The 19,530-nt window shown below is 37.5% G+C and overlaps 1 protein-coding gene across 5 annotated transcripts in view; it reads right to left on the reverse strand.

Annotated features, from left to right (window-relative positions):
* The window catches only part of Wdpcp (WD repeat containing planar cell polarity effector), a 363,888-nt gene that overhangs the window by 212,296 nt on the left and 132,062 nt on the right, over window positions 1–19,530 (reverse strand). For 4 of the 5 annotated variants that reach the window (XM_021175454.3, XM_021175452.3, XM_029483315.2 and 1 more), the window contains 3 exons: window positions 16,104–16,218; window positions 13,874–14,007; window positions 10,522–10,713 (listed from right to left, as the gene is read on the reverse strand). In XM_021175454.3, coding sequence (XP_021031113.2) covers window positions 10,522–10,713; window positions 13,874–14,007; window positions 16,104–16,218 — 441 coding nt within the window. Of the gene's footprint in view, window positions 1–10,521; window positions 10,714–13,873; window positions 14,008–16,103; window positions 16,219–18,743; window positions 18,829–19,530 lie in introns of those variants that run through there. The other variant, XM_029483316.2, reaches the window with a different exon arrangement.

Consider the following 19,530-nt stretch of genomic DNA (forward strand, 5'->3'; position numbering starts at 1 on the left):
GCTACATTTAAGACTTGTTTTCTTTCTAACTTTCATGTGTTGAGTTGGGGTGGGGCTATGTACATGTGTGGAGTTCAAGTCCCAGGCAACCTGTGAGCCTCCCAACACAGGCCTGGACCTGGACTGCAGCCCTCTGTGGGAGCAGGTCCAGTTTTCAATGACTGAGCAACTCGCCAACCCTGGACCATGCTACACTTCCTACACATCTTAATCATTTCAGTACTACAAAATGGGTGCCATAAGTTTATATTCTGGGGGTAAGAACTATAATGGTCAGAGAGGTGGGATATTGATAACCTATCAATGTCTCAGCAGGATACCCTGTGATCAGAGGAAGAGGATGAGATTCACAGCATCAATAACCTTACATATGGGGAAGGAGTCCCCAGAAAGGGAAGAAGAAAGAGGTGAAGAGGGACGCATGTGTTCAGTTGTTCTGCCAGCCCTGCATTCTAAGAGCCATTGTGCATAGTATGACTCCAGAAATTTGGAAAAAGTCCTGGTAGATGTTTGTCCTTAAGGATGCTTCATTCTTAGGTCAGTTAAATTGTTCTGAAAATAGTATACTCTTAAATGGTAAATTATCTGTAAAATAAAACAAATAAAACTACCCCCTCAAAACAAAAGCTATACGAATAAAGCTAATACTGCCATCTAGCACTCACTATTCGTTACTATAGGACTTTGGACTCTTTTGACAGAATTATGTAAAGAACAGATGGAGCTGTGTTTATAGCTCTCAGAATGATCTGTTAACATGAATAGCCAAAATACATGTATGTTAAAAGTATTTTATCTACTTGGCTGTAGCATTTAATCCTAATTGAACCCAACTGTCCCTCCAAGGTCAACACCGGGGAGAAGAAGCAGCACTTGGGCCTCAGTTCGAGTCCTAAGTCCTGGGTAAGCTCACCTCCTACATCTTTAGTTTTTCTTCTGAAAAGGTTGTATTCACATACATTGTAGGATTGCTGCAGAATTAAAAATAACAAGTAATATGCAAGGGACAAAAGCACCTCAATAGTCACTTTACTGTTGGTCCTGAAAAGCAAGCCTGGTTCCTTAGCAAGGTCTGCTGACAGCACAATGAACGAAAGGCACTGATCACTGAGTAAAATCTGTATTTCTCACTTAGGACTTATAGTTGATGCTTATCTACACGTGGAAGAACATTTACACGCAGAGAAGACATGGATTGGAAGCTTATATTCAGTGCACTTTATCTATTTATAAGACTTATCACTGTACTTGGTATATGACAATGGCTCAATAAGTCACTGAATACATTTTAAAGAAGATAAAATTACTGAGGGATAAAAAAAGAAAAGACTCAAAATTTGATAAGTCAGAAGAAAGTCTGAAAATCCAAGGCAATGTTCTCTGCCTTCAGATGAAGACAAAAACCCTACAACAAAGGAACATGAAGAAAGCAGGAGAAAAAAAAATCTGTACTTTTTCTTTTGAGGGGGCAGTTTTATTTGGTTTATTTTAAATGGTCAATGCCAACGAGGGGTATCTGACATCAGAGGTAGCCAAGTAGGGGAGATTTTCATTCCAAAACAGGGTTGATCATGGCCCAGTATTTATGTGCATGTTTGTGCATGTGTGTACATTAAAACTGTGTAGTAGAAAATGTTAAAAATGTAAAAATTCAGGAGCTGGGGTGGTGGCACACGCCTTTAATCCCAGCACTTGGGAGGCAGAGGCAGGCGGATTTCTGATTTCGAGGCCAGCCCGGTCTACAAAGTGAGTTCCAGGACAGCCAGGGCTACACAGAAACTCTGTCTCAAAAAACCAAAATAAATAAATAAATAAATAAATAAATAAATAAATAAATAAATAAATAAAATTTGGGCTAAGAAATAACAGAAGAAACAACCAGGTGATTTTCTAACATTTCCTAAAGAAAATGGTTTTAGCCAAGTTGAAGTCAGTCTGCTTCAGTTAAACCAGAGGAAGGTTCATTATGGTGAACCTTCATTTTCATTCTTTAAAGAAAGCTAACTTTGTCAGGGAATGGTAGCACACACACAATCCCAGATTCTGTAGGGAGAAGCAGCAAGGTCAGGAGTTGAAGGTCATCCTTCAGCTACAAAGCAAGTTCCTAGGGAATTCTGAAGGCACTACACACACACACACACACACACACACCAACACACACATACACACACACACACTCACACACACACACACACACATACACACACACCAACACACACACCAACACACACATACACACACACACTCACATACACACACACAGATACACACATACACACACATACACACACACACACACACACACACACAAAATCGGAAAATAATTAGATAAAATTCACCCAGGAACAGTATAGGAAAAGAAAGCCATATCAGCCAGTATTACTGATGACCATTCAAAAACGATAGCTTCAAACTCGGAGAGAACAAAAAGCAGAAAATAAATCATAGTGAATTAGGGGCTGGCTCAAATCTTTACATTTCATGTTCAGCTAGAGAGGGTATCTCTCATGAATCTTTTAAAAGTCACCCAATATGCAAATCAGGAAAATTATTTAAAGAGAGGCCTCTTCTGGCACTGAAGCCTTCACCAGTAGGTAAACAGGTTACTTAAAAGATTATGCAGCAGCCAGAAGTTCTTAGCTTATCACTAGGATTTATTCTGAAATCTACATTCTCTCCATCACTTTGCAGAATTTTTAGGAACAGAAGATAAAAAGTACATTTTATTTTTACTTCTTTTTATGAAACATTCAACACACACATAAAAGTGGAGAGAAAAATATGTGAAAAACAGCTTTAGGAAATACTATCTTTTTGCCTCAATTTTAAAAATAAAATATCACATATAAGTTGAAGCCTGCCAGGCCCCATTTCCTTCTATCCCACCCCAGAGGCAACATTGTTATGAATTTGGTATTTATCCCTATATATATTATTATTCATCAGTCTAGAATAGCCATATAGAGCATTGAATCATTCTGTTTTATAGGTTTGCATGAATGTTATTAAACTATCTCATATTATAATTTCATTTTGCTCAATTTATCCTTCTCAAATTTAAGAAAGTCACACAAATATAGTTTAGTCTTCTATATAGCATTCCACCCTAAAATATGTTTTTATTTGCCTGATTTAAGCTGGTGTGTGTGTGTGTGTGTGTGTGTGTATCAGGGAGAGAACACAGGGTGTCCCATTTGTTTAGCAAGTACTCTACCACTGAGTTGTGTTTACAGCCTGTTATTTAAATTTTTACCAAGGGTCTCATTCAGTTGTTCAGCATGTATTGAACTTGTGTTCCCCCTTCCTTAGTCACTAGACTAGTTGAAATTAAGTTGAAATTACAGGCAGCCCTGGGTCTGTATTCATCTCTGTCTCTCTCTGTCTCTCTGTCTCTGTCTCTCTCTCTGGAACAGAAAAAAATATTTCCTCAGGAAGCAAGCATATTTACAACAATCTTACTATATAACAAAATACAACACAGACTATTTTAGTTAGAGTTTCTATAGCTGTGATGAACACCAGGACCAGAAGTGTCTTGGGGAGGAAACGGTTTATTTCATCTAAAGCTTATGAGTCAGGACAGAAAACCAAGGCAGATACCTGAAGTCAGACACTGATGCAGGGGCTATGAAGGAGTGTTGCTTACTGGATTGCTCAGCCTGCTTCCTCATATACCCCAGGTCCATATTACCCACAACTAGCTGGACCCTCCCATATCAGCCACTAACTAAGAAAATGTCCTACAGACTTGCTTGCAGGTTAATCTTATGAAAGCATTTTCTCAGATAAGATTCTTTCTTCCAAGATATGTCTAGGCTTAAGTCAAATTGACAAAAACAAGCCCACAGGCTTAGGGAGAAACATGTCTCTTTTACATATTAGCTATTGGTTATAATACTGAGGTACATGATGAGATACCTTGAACATGATGAAAAACATCTACTTGTTTCAACACTTAATTCATCAACTATATATTGAAATGAAATATAGTATTTGCTTTCATATGTACTGTATTTAGTATATGTTGAATTCTATTGCTATTTCTCCTGTGCTTCCTTATTGCTAAACTTGAAAGAGCAGCCGATACTTCAGTTGTTTCTAGTTCTTTCTTACTACTGAAAACGATGCTATTATACATTCTATCTGGGTGTGGCTCCATACACACATGGAGGAGTTTTCCATGTATAGCGGACTCACCTCTAATTGTTTTAGTTATTGCCATGTTGTTTTGTATCACAGTCTACTAACTTCTACAAGAAGTAGCAAATGAGAGTTCCCTATTGCTCCAGATATCCTATCAAATATAGCATCTAAAAAAAGTGAGATCTGGGCCGGTAACACACCTCAGTGGGTAAAGGCGCTTTTCAGCAAGCCACATGATAAAAGAAAGAACTCAAGTTTTCCTCTGAACTCCACATGCATACTGTGGCACACACACACAAGCGCGAGTGCACACACACACACACACACACACACACATACACACACACACACACACACAGAGGCATACACAGGCACACACAGACACACAGGCACCTGCACACACAGAGGCATGCATATACACACACAGGCACACATACATACACACACACCATACATAAAAAATAAAAGTAAAAAAAAAATCTCTTGAAAGATATAGTAGCATTTGGATTTAAGTAGCTGTATTTCATATTGTTAACATTTTCTAATTCTGACATTTGTACATAGATGAATGTATAAATGCTAATAGCATTAAAAAGGTTTAGAAAGATAAACATGTCTACTGGAAAGCATGAACATTTTTGCATCTACATTTCTTGGTATGGGTAAGCTGTAACCTTAGATGTTTGTATTAATATAATCTTCCAATCTACAAAACCGCTCTTAATAGTAGTCAATACAATATATCAAAGACTTACTTCATCAAAGAATAGGCAAATACTTAATGGAACAGAATAGAAACCCAATGATTTTCAACAAAGAGCAAAGGCAAGCCAATGAAGAAAGTAGTCCTTTCAACAAACAGTTCCCAATAACTATACATACAAATAAAAACACATGGACCCAAACACAGAACTTAACAGAGTTCAGGTTATAGTCAAAAGTTTTATCATATATACCTAATTTTGAAAGTAGCAGCAGTGGTACCTTAATTTTTTAATCTCTTTAAATCTCCACATATTACAGACAATTCTTTGAAATAGCAAAGCAAAATATCTATGAACAGTAGATTAGGATTTTAAAAAATTATATGCAATAAAATATACCATAATAATTTAGACGATTTAAAATGAGAGAAATGAACAAAACACCCTTAACTATAAAAAAAATTCTAGTGTTGACGTTAGCATGATTATCCTGACAAGGTGTATATGAGATAGGACATAGAAAATAAGAAATTATGTGATCTAACTCATTCCCCACATTCCTGGAAACTGTGAGTTTTGGCATAAAAATAGGAAATACAGCAGTAATATAGAAGAATTACACTTAAGAACTCTGTCGTATTGAGCTAGCAGTATCAATATGGGCATACTATGACTATGTATACAAATACAAATATTGCTACTGGAGAAATTTAGACAATGACCAACCCAGAAACAAGCCAATGTCCTTCATATCATGAATTAGACTCAAAAATATCATTTTACTTAAAAAAAAAGTAGTGTATTGGAGAAATGGCTGAGTCTAGCGCAGAACAGGCAAGATGGGTGTGACCCACCCACACGCCAAACAGCAGGGAATCCACCAAGATTGCAGAGATCATAACAGGAAAGAGCAATTTGAAGATGCTTTTGCTAGAAAAAAATGGGGTAACCTAATCTTCTAAAAGATACAGTTATAATTTATGAACATAAAGTAGAATGTTTGAATCTATTAATTAATAATGAGATTCTAAAAATTAAAATCAAACACCTTCATTATAGATCAGTTTATTATCTCAACAAATGGTAAGAAAATAGACATTTATTCAGGTTATTATATATGGCTGGCAGAGATGTTATTTTACAAAAAAGTCCAGATAATAAATGAAAATGGAATTATCTAATTATAAAGTTACTATTTTTGTAAATGAATCCATGAACCTTGGAACTGAACATCAATAACATCAAAAAAACAGCTAAGAAAGTAAATGAACCTGAAATGACGTGCCTGGCGCTGAAAGAACAACGACTCCAGAGATTCCCACCAAAGCTATAAACTTGGAGAACTGTATGAGGGCACAGAAACATGTTGAAGGGTGCCATGCATATACAAACAAGACCCAGTCCACAGATATGAGAGTTGCAGCAGGAATCTTTTAGGGAAAGAAACAAACTAGTGGAAACTTGTAGACTAAGGTACACCCTGGAATGCTCTAACTGGATATAATGCTTCGTCTTCTGGGAATGTACACACAGGTGGAAAAGACCTTATAGGGAAATGAGAAAGGGGTTGGAGCTGACGGCCACTGTTACCTTGGGGAACAGAACTGCAGCTAAGATTGATACAGCACAGGAAGGTGCTTCACGGGGCTGCTGACTCCAAGGGTGTTTTGCTTATAACAGCTCACTAAGTTATGTAATAATATTGTGGTTTGCTTTATATGCATTATATTTTGTGATAAATATATATTAAGCCAGTATTTAAAAAAACATACAAAGCTCACATTCTGTAAAACAGAATATACCTAGCTAAAAGCTAACACAGGTGCACCCTGTTGTCCATGGTGTTCATAAATATTCTGGCTTTTTCACTGAAAATATGTATAGTATATTCTGGATTCCTTCCCTAACTGTACTGTACTAATAGTTGGACACATACATCGTTTTCCATCACTTAGTCTTTTAAAAAATGCTTCATTCATACAAGACAGTGGATACGGCCGTGATGCCTGAATCCTAGCACAGTGAAGGCAGAGGCGAGACAACTGGGAGCTTGGAGAATAGCCTGGACCACATGAGTAGTTTCAACCAAACAACACAAACCACAAAACATCTTACAAGAAGAAAAATGTTTGTAAGGTTTTATTTATTTAGACCTAACAAATCCTAGATTGCATGGCTCTGTCTATGTGTCCGTGGTTAGTTTGCTGAGCAAGGTCATGCAGCCTCTCAACAGATATTTTGATGTGAACACCACATGCAAAATGAAGTATGAGATACACACAGCACAAAAGCTACGACAGCGGCAGAAAAATAAAAGGGAAGGACGAGCTGTTGTGACATTCTTGTCGACTTGAACGGTAAGAAAATGGTAAAAACTTCTCAAAACAAAGTAAAAGGAGTAAAAAGAAACGTAAATGAAGATGTTTCCATATAACACATGATAAGTCATACATAAACTGCTAAAACATGTTATGTGCAGGTGTGTGCCTGTGGGTGTTACCCGGGATTGCTAATGAGGACCTGGGGTTTGACGTTTAAGTCAGGCTGGCTGCTCAGAGAGCCTTGGGACCCTGTGTCTCCAGCTCCCCAGTGGGCGGTTCACACCTGGCTTTTTATTTGGCCTTGAAAATCAAACGGAAGTCCTCGGGCTGAACTGCAACTGAACCATCTCCGAGCCCGGAAAATGGGCTCTTCATGAATTTGCTGATAAAAATTCACTTTTCTACATTACTTATCATATATTTTTTCAAAAGAATCATTTTCTTAGATTACATAATTCCTCTTGCTCTGTGCTTCTAATTAAGATAAACAACATTTGTTTAGAACTCTGTGGTGTGAAATTGGACCAGGCATTTTCTAATATCCATAAAATAAATTTAAAAATGTTTTCCCTCAGAAGACAGATAATTTGGTCACAGAGAGTTGATTTCTGCTTCCTTTGTTTTCTTATTTTTGAGCAGCTTGGTAAGCCAATTTTCTACTTAGACTCTCTGTTACAACTCTCATTGGCTGCAGTATGTGGGCTTTATCCTTTCCATGGTCTGTTATGCAAAAAGATGGCTTCCGCTTTCATTTTTTTAAAGTTTGCTGTAAAGCAGTGGGTCTCAACTTGGATGTACGCGAGATCACCTAGGGAACCCGGAACAAATTACTGATGCCCCCTCCTGACCAGACTCTGATGGAAGGCTTCTGGTGGCCCAGTCTCAAAAGCTCTGCAGGCAACTGTAATGCATCACCAGGATATGAACTACTGTTCTAGGATTCTGCCAATGTCAAAATAGAAGCCTATTATCTTTTCTGATTAGATCTATGTGGAAAACACATTTTAAAAAAATCTATAGTTTAACAGATTAAAAAATTATTTAATTTATTCTCTATGAAGATTGTTTTTTCTTTTGGGTTATAACTTTAGGGATTAAAAGCATATTGTCTTATTATTCTGGTTATAATCAGAGTTAAAGTCTGTTGCTGCCAGTGGAAGGACACTGAAGAAAAAGTCCTGACTACTACGACTTTAGCTTTAGTTCATGACATGCTAAAAATGTGTCAGTTAAAGGTTATGTCTTCATATGAAGGAAAATAATTATTTTCCCCTAAAAAAAAAAAAAAACCAAAAAACCATTAAGCTTTTGCATAGTGAAATTTACAAGAGTTTCTGGAAAAATTTAAAAAAAAATTTTTTTTTGAACAGATGAATTTTGATAGACAATTTAAAGGACCAAACCCTAAAACAAAAGCCCTTGCCAGGAAAATAAATTGCATATAATGAAATATTGGAAGTGAAAGAGAGTATATGAAGCAATAAGTGGTTCAAAATCATGTGTGGGCTTAGGCCAGGGCTCAGTGGTAGAATGTTTTCACCCAGCATGAAAGAGGCTCTAGACTAGATGATTCCCAGTAGCACCAAAAGTCATATTCACAAGTCATATGCAAATTTGTAACAACCAATACAGATGCTTTTATAAAGTGGGTACTTTAACCTTACTCTGTGTAAGTCAGTCTGTAAGTCTGTAAGTCAGTCACTCCCTGTGGCTCCTGCCATAGCTTACACACGTTCTACCTAGAGCAAGCTCACACTCTCCTCTACTTAGTTTCATGTTTGTCTCTTCTTGATAAAAACCTAAGGTCCCTTGCAGGCAAGACTGTTTCTTATTGCTATCATGTGGGATGAAACACGGGGCTTATGCAAGATCATGCTTAAAGTCAGCTGGCTACTTCAGGCAGAAACACCACAGTAATTAGAATTGGGAAAACTGAGTCAGAGAGTAAATTCATTGGGCCAGAGCATACAAGAAAGCAACACTGGAAAGGCTGGTCAAAACTAGTTTAGATAAAGCTGAGTTTTGTTCAACATATACTAAAGAATGGAGTAAAAATGGTCAAAAGAGATCTGCATTTTAGTACCCATACCCGTGCACATTAGAGCCACCAGCAGCCTGGGGTGAACTTATCTGGTTCAAATTTACTATCTTAAAAATAAGAAAACTAAAGCCAGTTAAACGAAGTTACCTATCCAAAGCCAGAACACAGAAATGGGAAAGCTTACTGCAGAAGAATTGGGAAAGGTCCAGTTCTCAAAGAAGACATACATACATATCAGATATGGACTAGGACCCTTCAAGATTAAAAGGCAGCCTAGAGCTGGACATGGTAATACATGCCTTCAATCTCAACACTCAAGAAGCTGAGGCAGGAGGATCAGGAGCTTATTGCTATCTTCTTACTATCTGTTGGCTACACCTAAAAACCAACCAACCAACCAAACAAACAAACAAAACAACCGGTCTCCAAAATAAATGAAACTCAAAGATTAAAAGTCTATACTGTGAGTGGAAAGGAGAGAAGGCAGAGACCTACTCATTTTATCCTAGAACACTAATTTTGAGAAATACTTCTTAAAGTCTGGAAGGTTTAGAGGAAAATATTGGAATAGAGTTGTTTCACCCAGCTAAAACTAAATTTTTAAAGGGAGGGAACTTTTTCAATTATAAAAACCCCCAGAAGTTTGTGTCTATATGGATACAAAATGAAAACATACACAGGTTCATTCATCTATGTGATATGAGGGACAGACAGAGTGAGACCACCGACATGGACTCAGACACCATCCTTCCAGGGCTCCCATAGGAGGTAAGACCCTGGATGAGAGGCTGTGCTGCAGCCAGCCTCCTTGCAGCTTCTTGCCTCCCGACAGTATGGCTGCACGGGGGCGTTCACACAATAGGCATCTGACTCATGGTTAAGGGTGAATGCTAGCATAGTTTTTCCACGCACAAAATCTTTGACAAACAGTGTCAGTCGAAGTTTGTTGTCTGTAAGTTTTTGCTATAATGTATACATTTTTTTCATCAACTTAACTCTACTTTACAAATAAACTATAACTTGAGTAAGTTAGTAACTCACTCAAGTGGAGCACATGGCAGCGCCAGGGCCGCCACTTGAGCCTACAAGCCTATGCTCTCAATCACTGCATTATTTCAGCCATAGAGTTGTCTGCTTATGCTCGAGTTATGATACATTTAGGATCTCATTTTGTATTCAATTTCCTTTTTGAATATTTGAAAATATAAAATATAGGTTTAAAATGAATTCACATATATTTCAGAATAGAAAAACCAGTAATACTATTTGATTTTTCCCTTCATTAAAACGTTTACATTTGCCTTAGATTTACCTCCAATCCTCCTTGAGTAAAACCCAGCAACAGCATATTGGCTCTGTCCTTCTCAGAAGAAACTGGAGTCCAAGGCCAAACATCATCACTGACCAGCGGCCACCAACAAACAACTAGATCCTGAGCGGAGTTGACAGCTAAGTGACGATCTATTGTCCTGTTGGCTGGGCCAGGTATGTCATAATAGGAAATCTAATGGTTAAAGACAAACAAAACATATGAAAATGTTTCTTTAAAAGGATGCAAAATCATTTATTTTGAAAGAAAATCCAAGCATCTGTAAATGTAATACACTCAAGTAAATATGCATCTTCAACATGTGCTTACAAGAGTGTCAGAATTTACCAATTCTTTTGACAGATATATAAAAAAGACATATGTTCAAATGCTCCCAATTTTTAGCAGAGGAAAAGAAAGAGAGAAATGTGAGCTGGGTGGAACTAGATGTAGCAATTCCAATCAATACTGAAATGTACAGTCATGGTTGCTTGACAGCATCCACCTACACACATGGCTTAGGATCAGCTGTATTAAATGACACATTCAGTACTGCTGACCAAGACTGTCTGACTACTATTTAAGACATAAGATGTTAACAATGACTGACAACAATAAAAGGAAAAGCAACACGAGGCAAATATCTCTTAAGAGAATATGAGACGTCTACACACATATTCTGCATAAAGGGATAAGCCATGGCGTTGTGCATGAAAGTTTATGCAGCTTCTGAGAATTACACTTCTCTTTCTTAGGAAGGATTTGTCGAATTTATTATTCAAACTATGTTATTTTGGAACATGGTTATTTGAAAACATAAGCACGGCACCATCTGGGTGACACATGCCAAGGAAATATAGATTGCACCGTATTTCTGCTTAAGGAATTAATGGAAGGTTGATAGCTTGGAAGGAAAAAAAAAACTATCTTGCCATTGCTGGTCAGCAATAATCGAACCACTTTCTGGGGATTAAGCGCATGGCTAAGCCTACTGGACCAGACACTAGCAAAGGGCAGGGGGTCTTCTTATCAGAGAAATGCTTCTGGAGCCAGCCTCACTACATGACAGATTGCTTTCATATTCCTGTCTGCAAGGCAACAAAGGATGGCAGTAATGCGATAATGCCAGAGTGCAATGGGTGTTAAGAACCCGTTGCATTTATGTATTGTATTTAGTAAATAATCAGGCTCATCCAAATTGTGATCTCACCACTCAACCAAGGCCATTAAAATCAAGGTTAACGCTTTAATAATCCTCTGCTATTTTTTTTTCCAACATGGTCAAAAGAAACTCTTTTCTATTTGCATGGCCATAATATTATTGACCTCTTCATCCTCTGAATACACACCAAAAAGAACTAAAATCAAAGTAATTACCAGTGTTGTTCTATCATGGTAAACATTTAACTCCTTGCACTATCCCTCATCTGTTAAACTGAATTAGATTTTTAAAATGTGGACAGAAAAGCTTGCTTGTAAAAGGTCAACACTTTCAGGATATTTACCCTGAAATTCTTCTTGTCAAAATTATTTCAATATGAATAATTAAATTATGATATAGCTGGAAAGAAAAATCAGAATTATAAATACTCAATACACATTCTTGCTTTAAAATACAAATGGGCAATGATAAAACACAGAAACACTGTATGTTTTAAGTTTAAATACTTATAGTTAGGTTTTCAATGTGATTATTGTAATTTTCTCCTTTTTTGAGAAAAACTATAATTGTTAATTAAATACATAAAGACAAGTACACATTATATTTGGTATCCATCTTGCCATTAAGGCGTGTTACAAATTTCTAGATGATAAAACCAAGTTAAAAAATAGGTGATTGGCATGTTTAGTTTTTGTACAATGCATATCAGTTGTTATTTGGTGTTTACTAATTATCATATGTTTCAAACACTGAAGCAAGTAAGGAAATTCCTGGTGTTTCCTCAAGGAAACATAGTCATATTCTATCTACTGTGTAGTAATGATGCACATTGCCAATAATTCCTGCTCAAGCCCAAAGGCAAAAATAATGTATTAATTCCCCGATTTACGCACTATAGGCCCAAAGACTAGCCTGTCTTTATATTTTTAAAGACAAGCTGCTGCCCTTGCAATTTTCCTTGGCTCACATTACCACCACCCTTCAGTCAAGAAGACACCACCCACTTCTCATCACCTCTAAAAAAGGAACTGTCCTATGGAATTTTAAATAAAAAGGTAAATAACACTGTAAATGGCTTCACCTAATGAATAGTGATATATTTTAAGGATTAATATTAGAAAAAGCCAGCATTTTAAAATCAATCTAAGTTAACTATTTGGGAAAAACAGTGCTATAAAAATGTTAAAGAGAATCTTTAATTTTTGACTAAATATACGCTTGAATACCATAAATTGTCAGCTAGAGAAAATTATTATTATGCAAATTTTATAGAAGTTCCACAAATCTGGCATATAAGCCAGATTGTATTTTATTGCCACAGTGGAAAACTTATTTCAGGTAAGTTTTTCCATGTTAAAACTCTTTCCTATAAGAACAGATATTTTTATTAAACAAATTAAATCTTTCCTATGCCACTATCAGCCCAATCATAATGAATAACAATTCCAAAGTACAGAAAGGTACAAAAATCAGCATCCAAGCACACAGACCAACTCCAAGGCACAGGGCTCGCCTTGCCTTTACTGTAGACACATGAGGGTGGCGTCCATGTGCCCGGCCTCTAAGGAAGCTGTGTATCAGCTCTATTCCCACTGAACAGTGAACTGTCTCAAATCCACGTCACAGAGGCTGGATCAATCTTGCAGACAGAGATCAGTGCTGAAAAGATGCCTTGAACTGAAACAGCCTGGAAAATGCATGAGATGCTCACCCTTGCAGAGAGGGTGCCTTACCAGCAGTCAAAATGTTATGTGGAAAATTTAAGCACATCACTTAAAATAAAAATCCTGTCTTAGTCGATGTGAAGTCCGTGATACAGGGAACAAATTACCTAGAGTTAGCAGAGGAGAAAAACTGACATACCTCACGGAAATGTCTTTTTGCATTTCCTCCAGTCATAGCTGGGGGTGGGATGTGAGGGCCTTACCATTACTTATCATATTCTCTATTAGTCTTTAAAAGACCCTTCTTCCCTTTCTCATCGTGAAACCCAGTGCAGCTATATGGATACTTAGGGGAATGAGAAGTGCAATATATAGGAACATTAGCAAACAAGCCAACTTTAACCTCCATGAGCTTAAATATGCCCAACACCCACATATGCTCAAGAATAAAACCAGTGACGTGAACTTATGCAGTCCTCCAGAGTACCTTAGTGAGGGGAAATGTGACTATATATACTGAAATTTCTACCTTAAAGTCCAAGGCTGAGAGTTTTTCCAGCCTCTTGTTTCCATCAAGAGAATCCATTTTCTTGGTAAACTGAATAAAACATAGTTTGTTTTGTGCCAGAAATGATAAGATGATGAAACTGTCTGTAAGGAGAGCTAAAACAAAGATTGAATGAATCCAAGTTAGAACAAAGTTATAACAAGTTAATACACTTCTGCCAAATTATTATTAAAAGATGCTGTCAGAAAATAAATATTAATAGAAGTTACTAACATCTCCCAAGTATATTTGAATGATGGTAAAGATATTAGAAATAAACAATAACCATCAACCTGACAATGATGATATGGTATTTCCCCCCTTTTCAGTGACTATTTCCACATAAACTAATGCTTGAGGACACCACCAAAGGAAATATTTGGGAACCAGAGCTCAAAACATATAAGAGAAGCTGGGCATTGTGTCACATATTTAACCCCATCAAGTGGAAGGCAGAGGCAGGCAAAGTTTGAGGCTAGCTAGGGATACATACTATGAGCCTGTCTCCATAAGAAAGAAAGAGCACAAGGAAGGCAGAAAGAGACTTTTATGTGTATCTCTGTACTGTTTCTACATTCATGGAAGCCATTTGAGAAGAAACTGGATTGATACTAATCAGTGCTCTCTACCAAATTAATTTTTTTATTTAAAACCTTTTATCTGTAATCCCTCTTTTGAAGACTTACAAACTGGATGAAATAAATATGCAAATGTGCATATTATATAAATTAATATTTAATAATGAATAGCAACAAAAATACTTCTAGTTTGATTACTAAAGAATTTAAGTAGTTAGAAAAATATCCCAGGCTATATAAGAGCCATTGTTATGTGAATTGTTCCTAGGGGAACAAAGGAAAAAGAAAAAAAGAAATTACTTAATATCTTGTATACTTTTTTCACTCCACCTCTGGATGCACATGCAGTGCCCAACAGTGGAGGAGCTGGAGAGCTGCCAAGAACTGCATCACTCCCAGGTCCCATGAGAGTGCATTGTTTGGGTACATATAAAAGAAGCACATGAAGAAAGACAACTCAGACAGAAGGGTGTTGAACATTCCCTGTTCAATCTAACAGAACAACATCAATCGGAGAACCCATCATAGCCACTGCTACGTGCAAAGTCAATGAAGGGTTCCGTGATGAGCTATGAAACCACAACTCTCTCACAGAGTTCCCTTGGCATCACACGCCTACATAGTGGAGGAAATAACATGCCCACAGTGATCCCCCCACCTGTTACTATCAGCACTGTTGCTAATGAGAGCTGTCCTGCACACTTCTTAAAGCTGTGCGATTATGCCTTACTGTACTCAGGAGTGCTTAGGGATGCGTACAGTGGAAAGAAAGGTTTCCATTCTCACCTCTGTCCTTTCTGCAACACCACATCTCCCTTTCTTATTCAAACTAATATATTGTTTTTAATCTTTCATGATAATATAACCTGTTTTGAGAATATTTTTTATCCTAAATAAAAAGAATATTAAAATCTATAGTTATCATAGTTAGCAGAAAAAAAAAGTAGGTCAGAACTTGCGTTCAGATCTTGACAAAGTCACTTATACCTACACAAGCCTGACCATTATCCCGAGTGGCTCAGTTTCACTTTCTTTACCTACTAGAATAAAAATGATCATATCTTATATAGTGCCTTTCTTGGATTAAATAGAATGGCACCCAGCATGGAACCTTTATGGTTCAAAAAAATATCATTAAACTTCCTACTCAATAAATGGTTTAAAAATCTTTTTAATATGCTTTATAGCAACCACACATGGTGCTGTCATTTAACAGATCTGGACTTCCCTAGTGTATCTGGGACTGGCTTCTCAGGGTACTCCACGGCTGTCTGTCTCAGCATATTTATACTAGTTGAACATAATTTATTTGGAAAAATTTTAATTGTCAATAACAGATAAATCATTTTTAATGGATGAAAAAAGTTTATTTTAAAACTACATTCCAAACTGTAAAGGAAAGTTCAAAAAGTGCTTAGATTCTGAGCTTAACACTTAATGAGAAGTGAAGTGCACAGACATTAAATATTAGTTGAAGCCTGTGTCAGTCCCAGGGGTTGTAAGTCTGCTATTACAAGCAATTACTTGTTGTGTTTGCAAGTCCCCAGTGGTAATAATTAGTCTACCTGTTGACAAAGTATTTCTCCTGCCCCACTGTTAATATGGGCAATTGATTTGCACACGGGTATAATTACCATCACTGATGGTGTCTGAGATGAGCTTCCCCACCAGGCTTCTGTCAATCACCACTTTCTCCAGCTGAGGCCCAGAAAGACTTAGGGACACCAGCACACCTGAGCCGAACAGGAGCTAAGACCGGGTAAGAGGGAGATAAAAGAAAAATGCTGAAAATTAGGATCATTTAAAATTTTCTTTCCAATCATACAACTCCCATGGATCTTTTCACATGCATTCAGACCATGAAATTACAAGTTTTCTTCCTAAAAAACAGTCAGCAGCATTCTGAGTATGAGACAGGCAGCTAGAACATTTCAATGCACTCAGAGCACTGATGAAATCTGTCCACAGAAAGTTAGTGTGGTCCGCACCAATCAGATGCCTAATCTTCTAAATGCTTAAAAAGTGTCCATGCAGAAAGAACTGCTTCGTTTGTATTCAAACACTGAAAAGGTTATTATTTATATCAGGAACTTACAGGCTATTTTTTGAAGTTTGGATAGTCACTGCTGCTCACTGAATACATGAAGAATCCATGATTACAATGTAAACAGCTAGTTTGAAAGTCAAACTTTATTCAGTTAACCAGGTAAAGATTTTATAACCCAAAACATTAAAATAATATAAAGCAAGTCACTTAGATAAAATGTTAAAAATTTTTAAATCATATGTAATGCATGCCATCAATAATTTCACAAAGAAAAACAAAACTAGGGGGGAAAAGTGGCCTTTTAGTGTCCAGCAGCCGTTCACAAAAGATGGCTGGATAGAACCGTTATAATTTTACAACACTCCTTTCCATTTGTAGCAGCTTAATTCATTCATCTCCAAATGTTTAAAACTTCTGAAAGGACTCTGCATATGTGTGTGCTTGTTATCTATGAGATTTTGAAATATCAACATTGGAAGAAATTGTTTCACCTTCAAGGCAACAGACTCAAAGCTGATGAATCATGGAATAGCATATGGCATAAGAAGAAAAAAAGCAATTGTTAGTAAACTAATCAGGAGCATGCCAGCCAAACGCAGAGGCAACTATGACTGAAACACCACGGGGAATCCCCCGCCCACCTAGACATCATGTCCCAGCTCGTAACTATGACTATCTGTGGAGACGAATTGGGACATGCGTGAGAGATGAGCCGCATGAGGCACCCAGGGGAATAAAGGCCACAGTTGCCCTGCTCTTAGAACCACTGTCCAGGCAACAGAAGTCTCACTTGTATCCTACTTACAGACTGTTCTATCTCATGCTCTGGACTCTGCAGAGGCGCAGTGTGGGGCGGGGGGGGGGGGGAAGTTAACCACCTTTACGAGTGAGTTTTTGGAAATAAAAGAAAGCATGGTTGTTCCAAGAGTTGCAAAATACTTCAGAAAATAATTACTCTCTATTGAATTAATTTAGCCTTATGACATATCTTGATAGCAAATGATTCACTATTCTTATGGGACTTTCATAACATGTAGACTTCAATCTCCCAAATTCTCCCTTCTTAGACATTCAGAAAGACATTAGGCTCAACCTTCCTACCTGGTTCTTCCAAGTCTGCTAATCACATCACTAAAACCTGTCCTTTTCTACTTATTTTTCTTAACAAAAATGAATACTATTCTCTTAAGTATGTCTTCCCTTAATTTGTCAGTGATGGCTGGATTCTTATGATACTGGCTTGACCACATTTATCTTTGCAGTGCTAGGCACATAGGAGACACTCTGGAAATATGTGGAGAAAGACCCATAACTAACTCAGTATCATATTAGGTAACCATAGTTAGAGGAAAACTTAACCTAAGCTTCCATTTCCACACGATCTCCATGTTCATTTGCAGCAATTTGTCAATCATGTGCTTTAGCTGGGGAGGAAGCTCAGTTGGTAGTATACTTGCCTAGCATGCAGGAAGATCTAAGTACTTTGAGTTCTTTTTAATTAATTAGTTTTGGTTTGCATATGTGTATTCACATGCTAGTTATGTGCATGTGGCACAGCATGCATGTGGAGAGTAAGGAGTAACTTGAAAGACTGAGTTCTGTGCTCCCTCACCATGTGTGTCACAGAGACACACAGGTTGCAGGTTTTAGGAGACACTTCACTAGCTAAGCCATCTCACCAGCCCCAAGTTCTGAGTTCTGTATCCAACACTGAATAAACCTGGTTATAGTGATGCGTGCTAGCAATTGCAGCATGTGGGAGGTAGAAACAAGAGAATCAGAAGTTCAAGGACATCCTTGATTATGCAGCTAGTTGAAGGCCAGGTATCTTGGACTACCTGATACCTGACCATATCTCTAAAAAACCAAAAATGAAACAAAATACATACGCCATATTGTTGAATACCACCAGTGACCAGAGGCTCACTACACCTGACAGCTACCTTAACTGGAACAGATCCAACTGATCAAAAAAACGTGGGCAAGGGCATTCTCTTATTTAACAAAAGCTGAATGTTGGCTATATGTCATGCATGTAAATAAATTTAATAGCTCAAAAGTGAATCAAATATAATCCTTAAAGGTTGTTATACAGGCTAATAGAGAGAAGAGACATGTGTAAGTGTAATAAAATAGTGTTAGCAAATCCATTATCCTGTCTGAATATGTGTAGGCAACTGGTTAAGGGGTGAATCTAAAACTTGATTAAAATGAAAGCTGCTTCTACCTCAGTTTTTCGTCGGTTGCCTCTGCACATATCCAAAGATAAAGCATAGTGGTTAAGGGCACGTGCTTTGAAATCAGTGGCGCCTGTGTGTGACACCAAGTCACTTCATCTCTCTGCACCTTTATTCATCTCTTCATCTGAAAGAAGACAAGATACATCTTCTTCACAGGGTGAGCATTAAGGAACTCTACCAACAGAATTTGTGCTAATGCCTGGCACAGGGCTTACAATGATTGCTGCTATTCTGTCATTCCCATGACGAGTTCTCACTGCACTGCTTGCCATCTCTTAAGTTATTTTTTTTTTGTCTGAAATAAAAGTCCAGCCTCAGAATTGGATATGAAACGTTGGACCCTAGGTGATTAAGTTGTAACTTTAATTTACTAATGTTGTGTGTATACAATGTGTGTGCATGTGTTCATGTCCCATGGTGAACATCCCATAGCACAGGATGAACACAAGAGGACAAATCTTGGGAGGGGTTCCTTGTATTTTCCTTGGGTTCCAAGAATCAAACAGAAGTCAACAAGTTTTGTGGCAAGTGCTTTGACCCGCTGAGGCAGCTCATCGGCATCCAGATGTGCTCTCGCCCGAAAAGGGACCGGCTCTTGTTATTCTTCCAATTTGCAATGATTTCAGAAACATATTTACCTTCAAGCTAACTACAGGTTCCTTCAGAACTGGAACTAAATTTATCTAACTTTCTCATTTCTTTCTCTGTACTTTCTGTTATCACCATCATTATCATGAAAGAGCCCCCCTCTCCTGAGAGAAGCTGCACTACAGT

The sequence above is a fragment of the Mus caroli genome, unplaced genomic scaffold, assembly GCF_978045245.1.
Source record: "Mus caroli unplaced genomic scaffold, Mus_caroli_1 scaffold_13, whole genome shotgun sequence".
Taxonomy (NCBI): domain Eukaryota; kingdom Metazoa; phylum Chordata; class Mammalia; order Rodentia; family Muridae; genus Mus; species Mus caroli.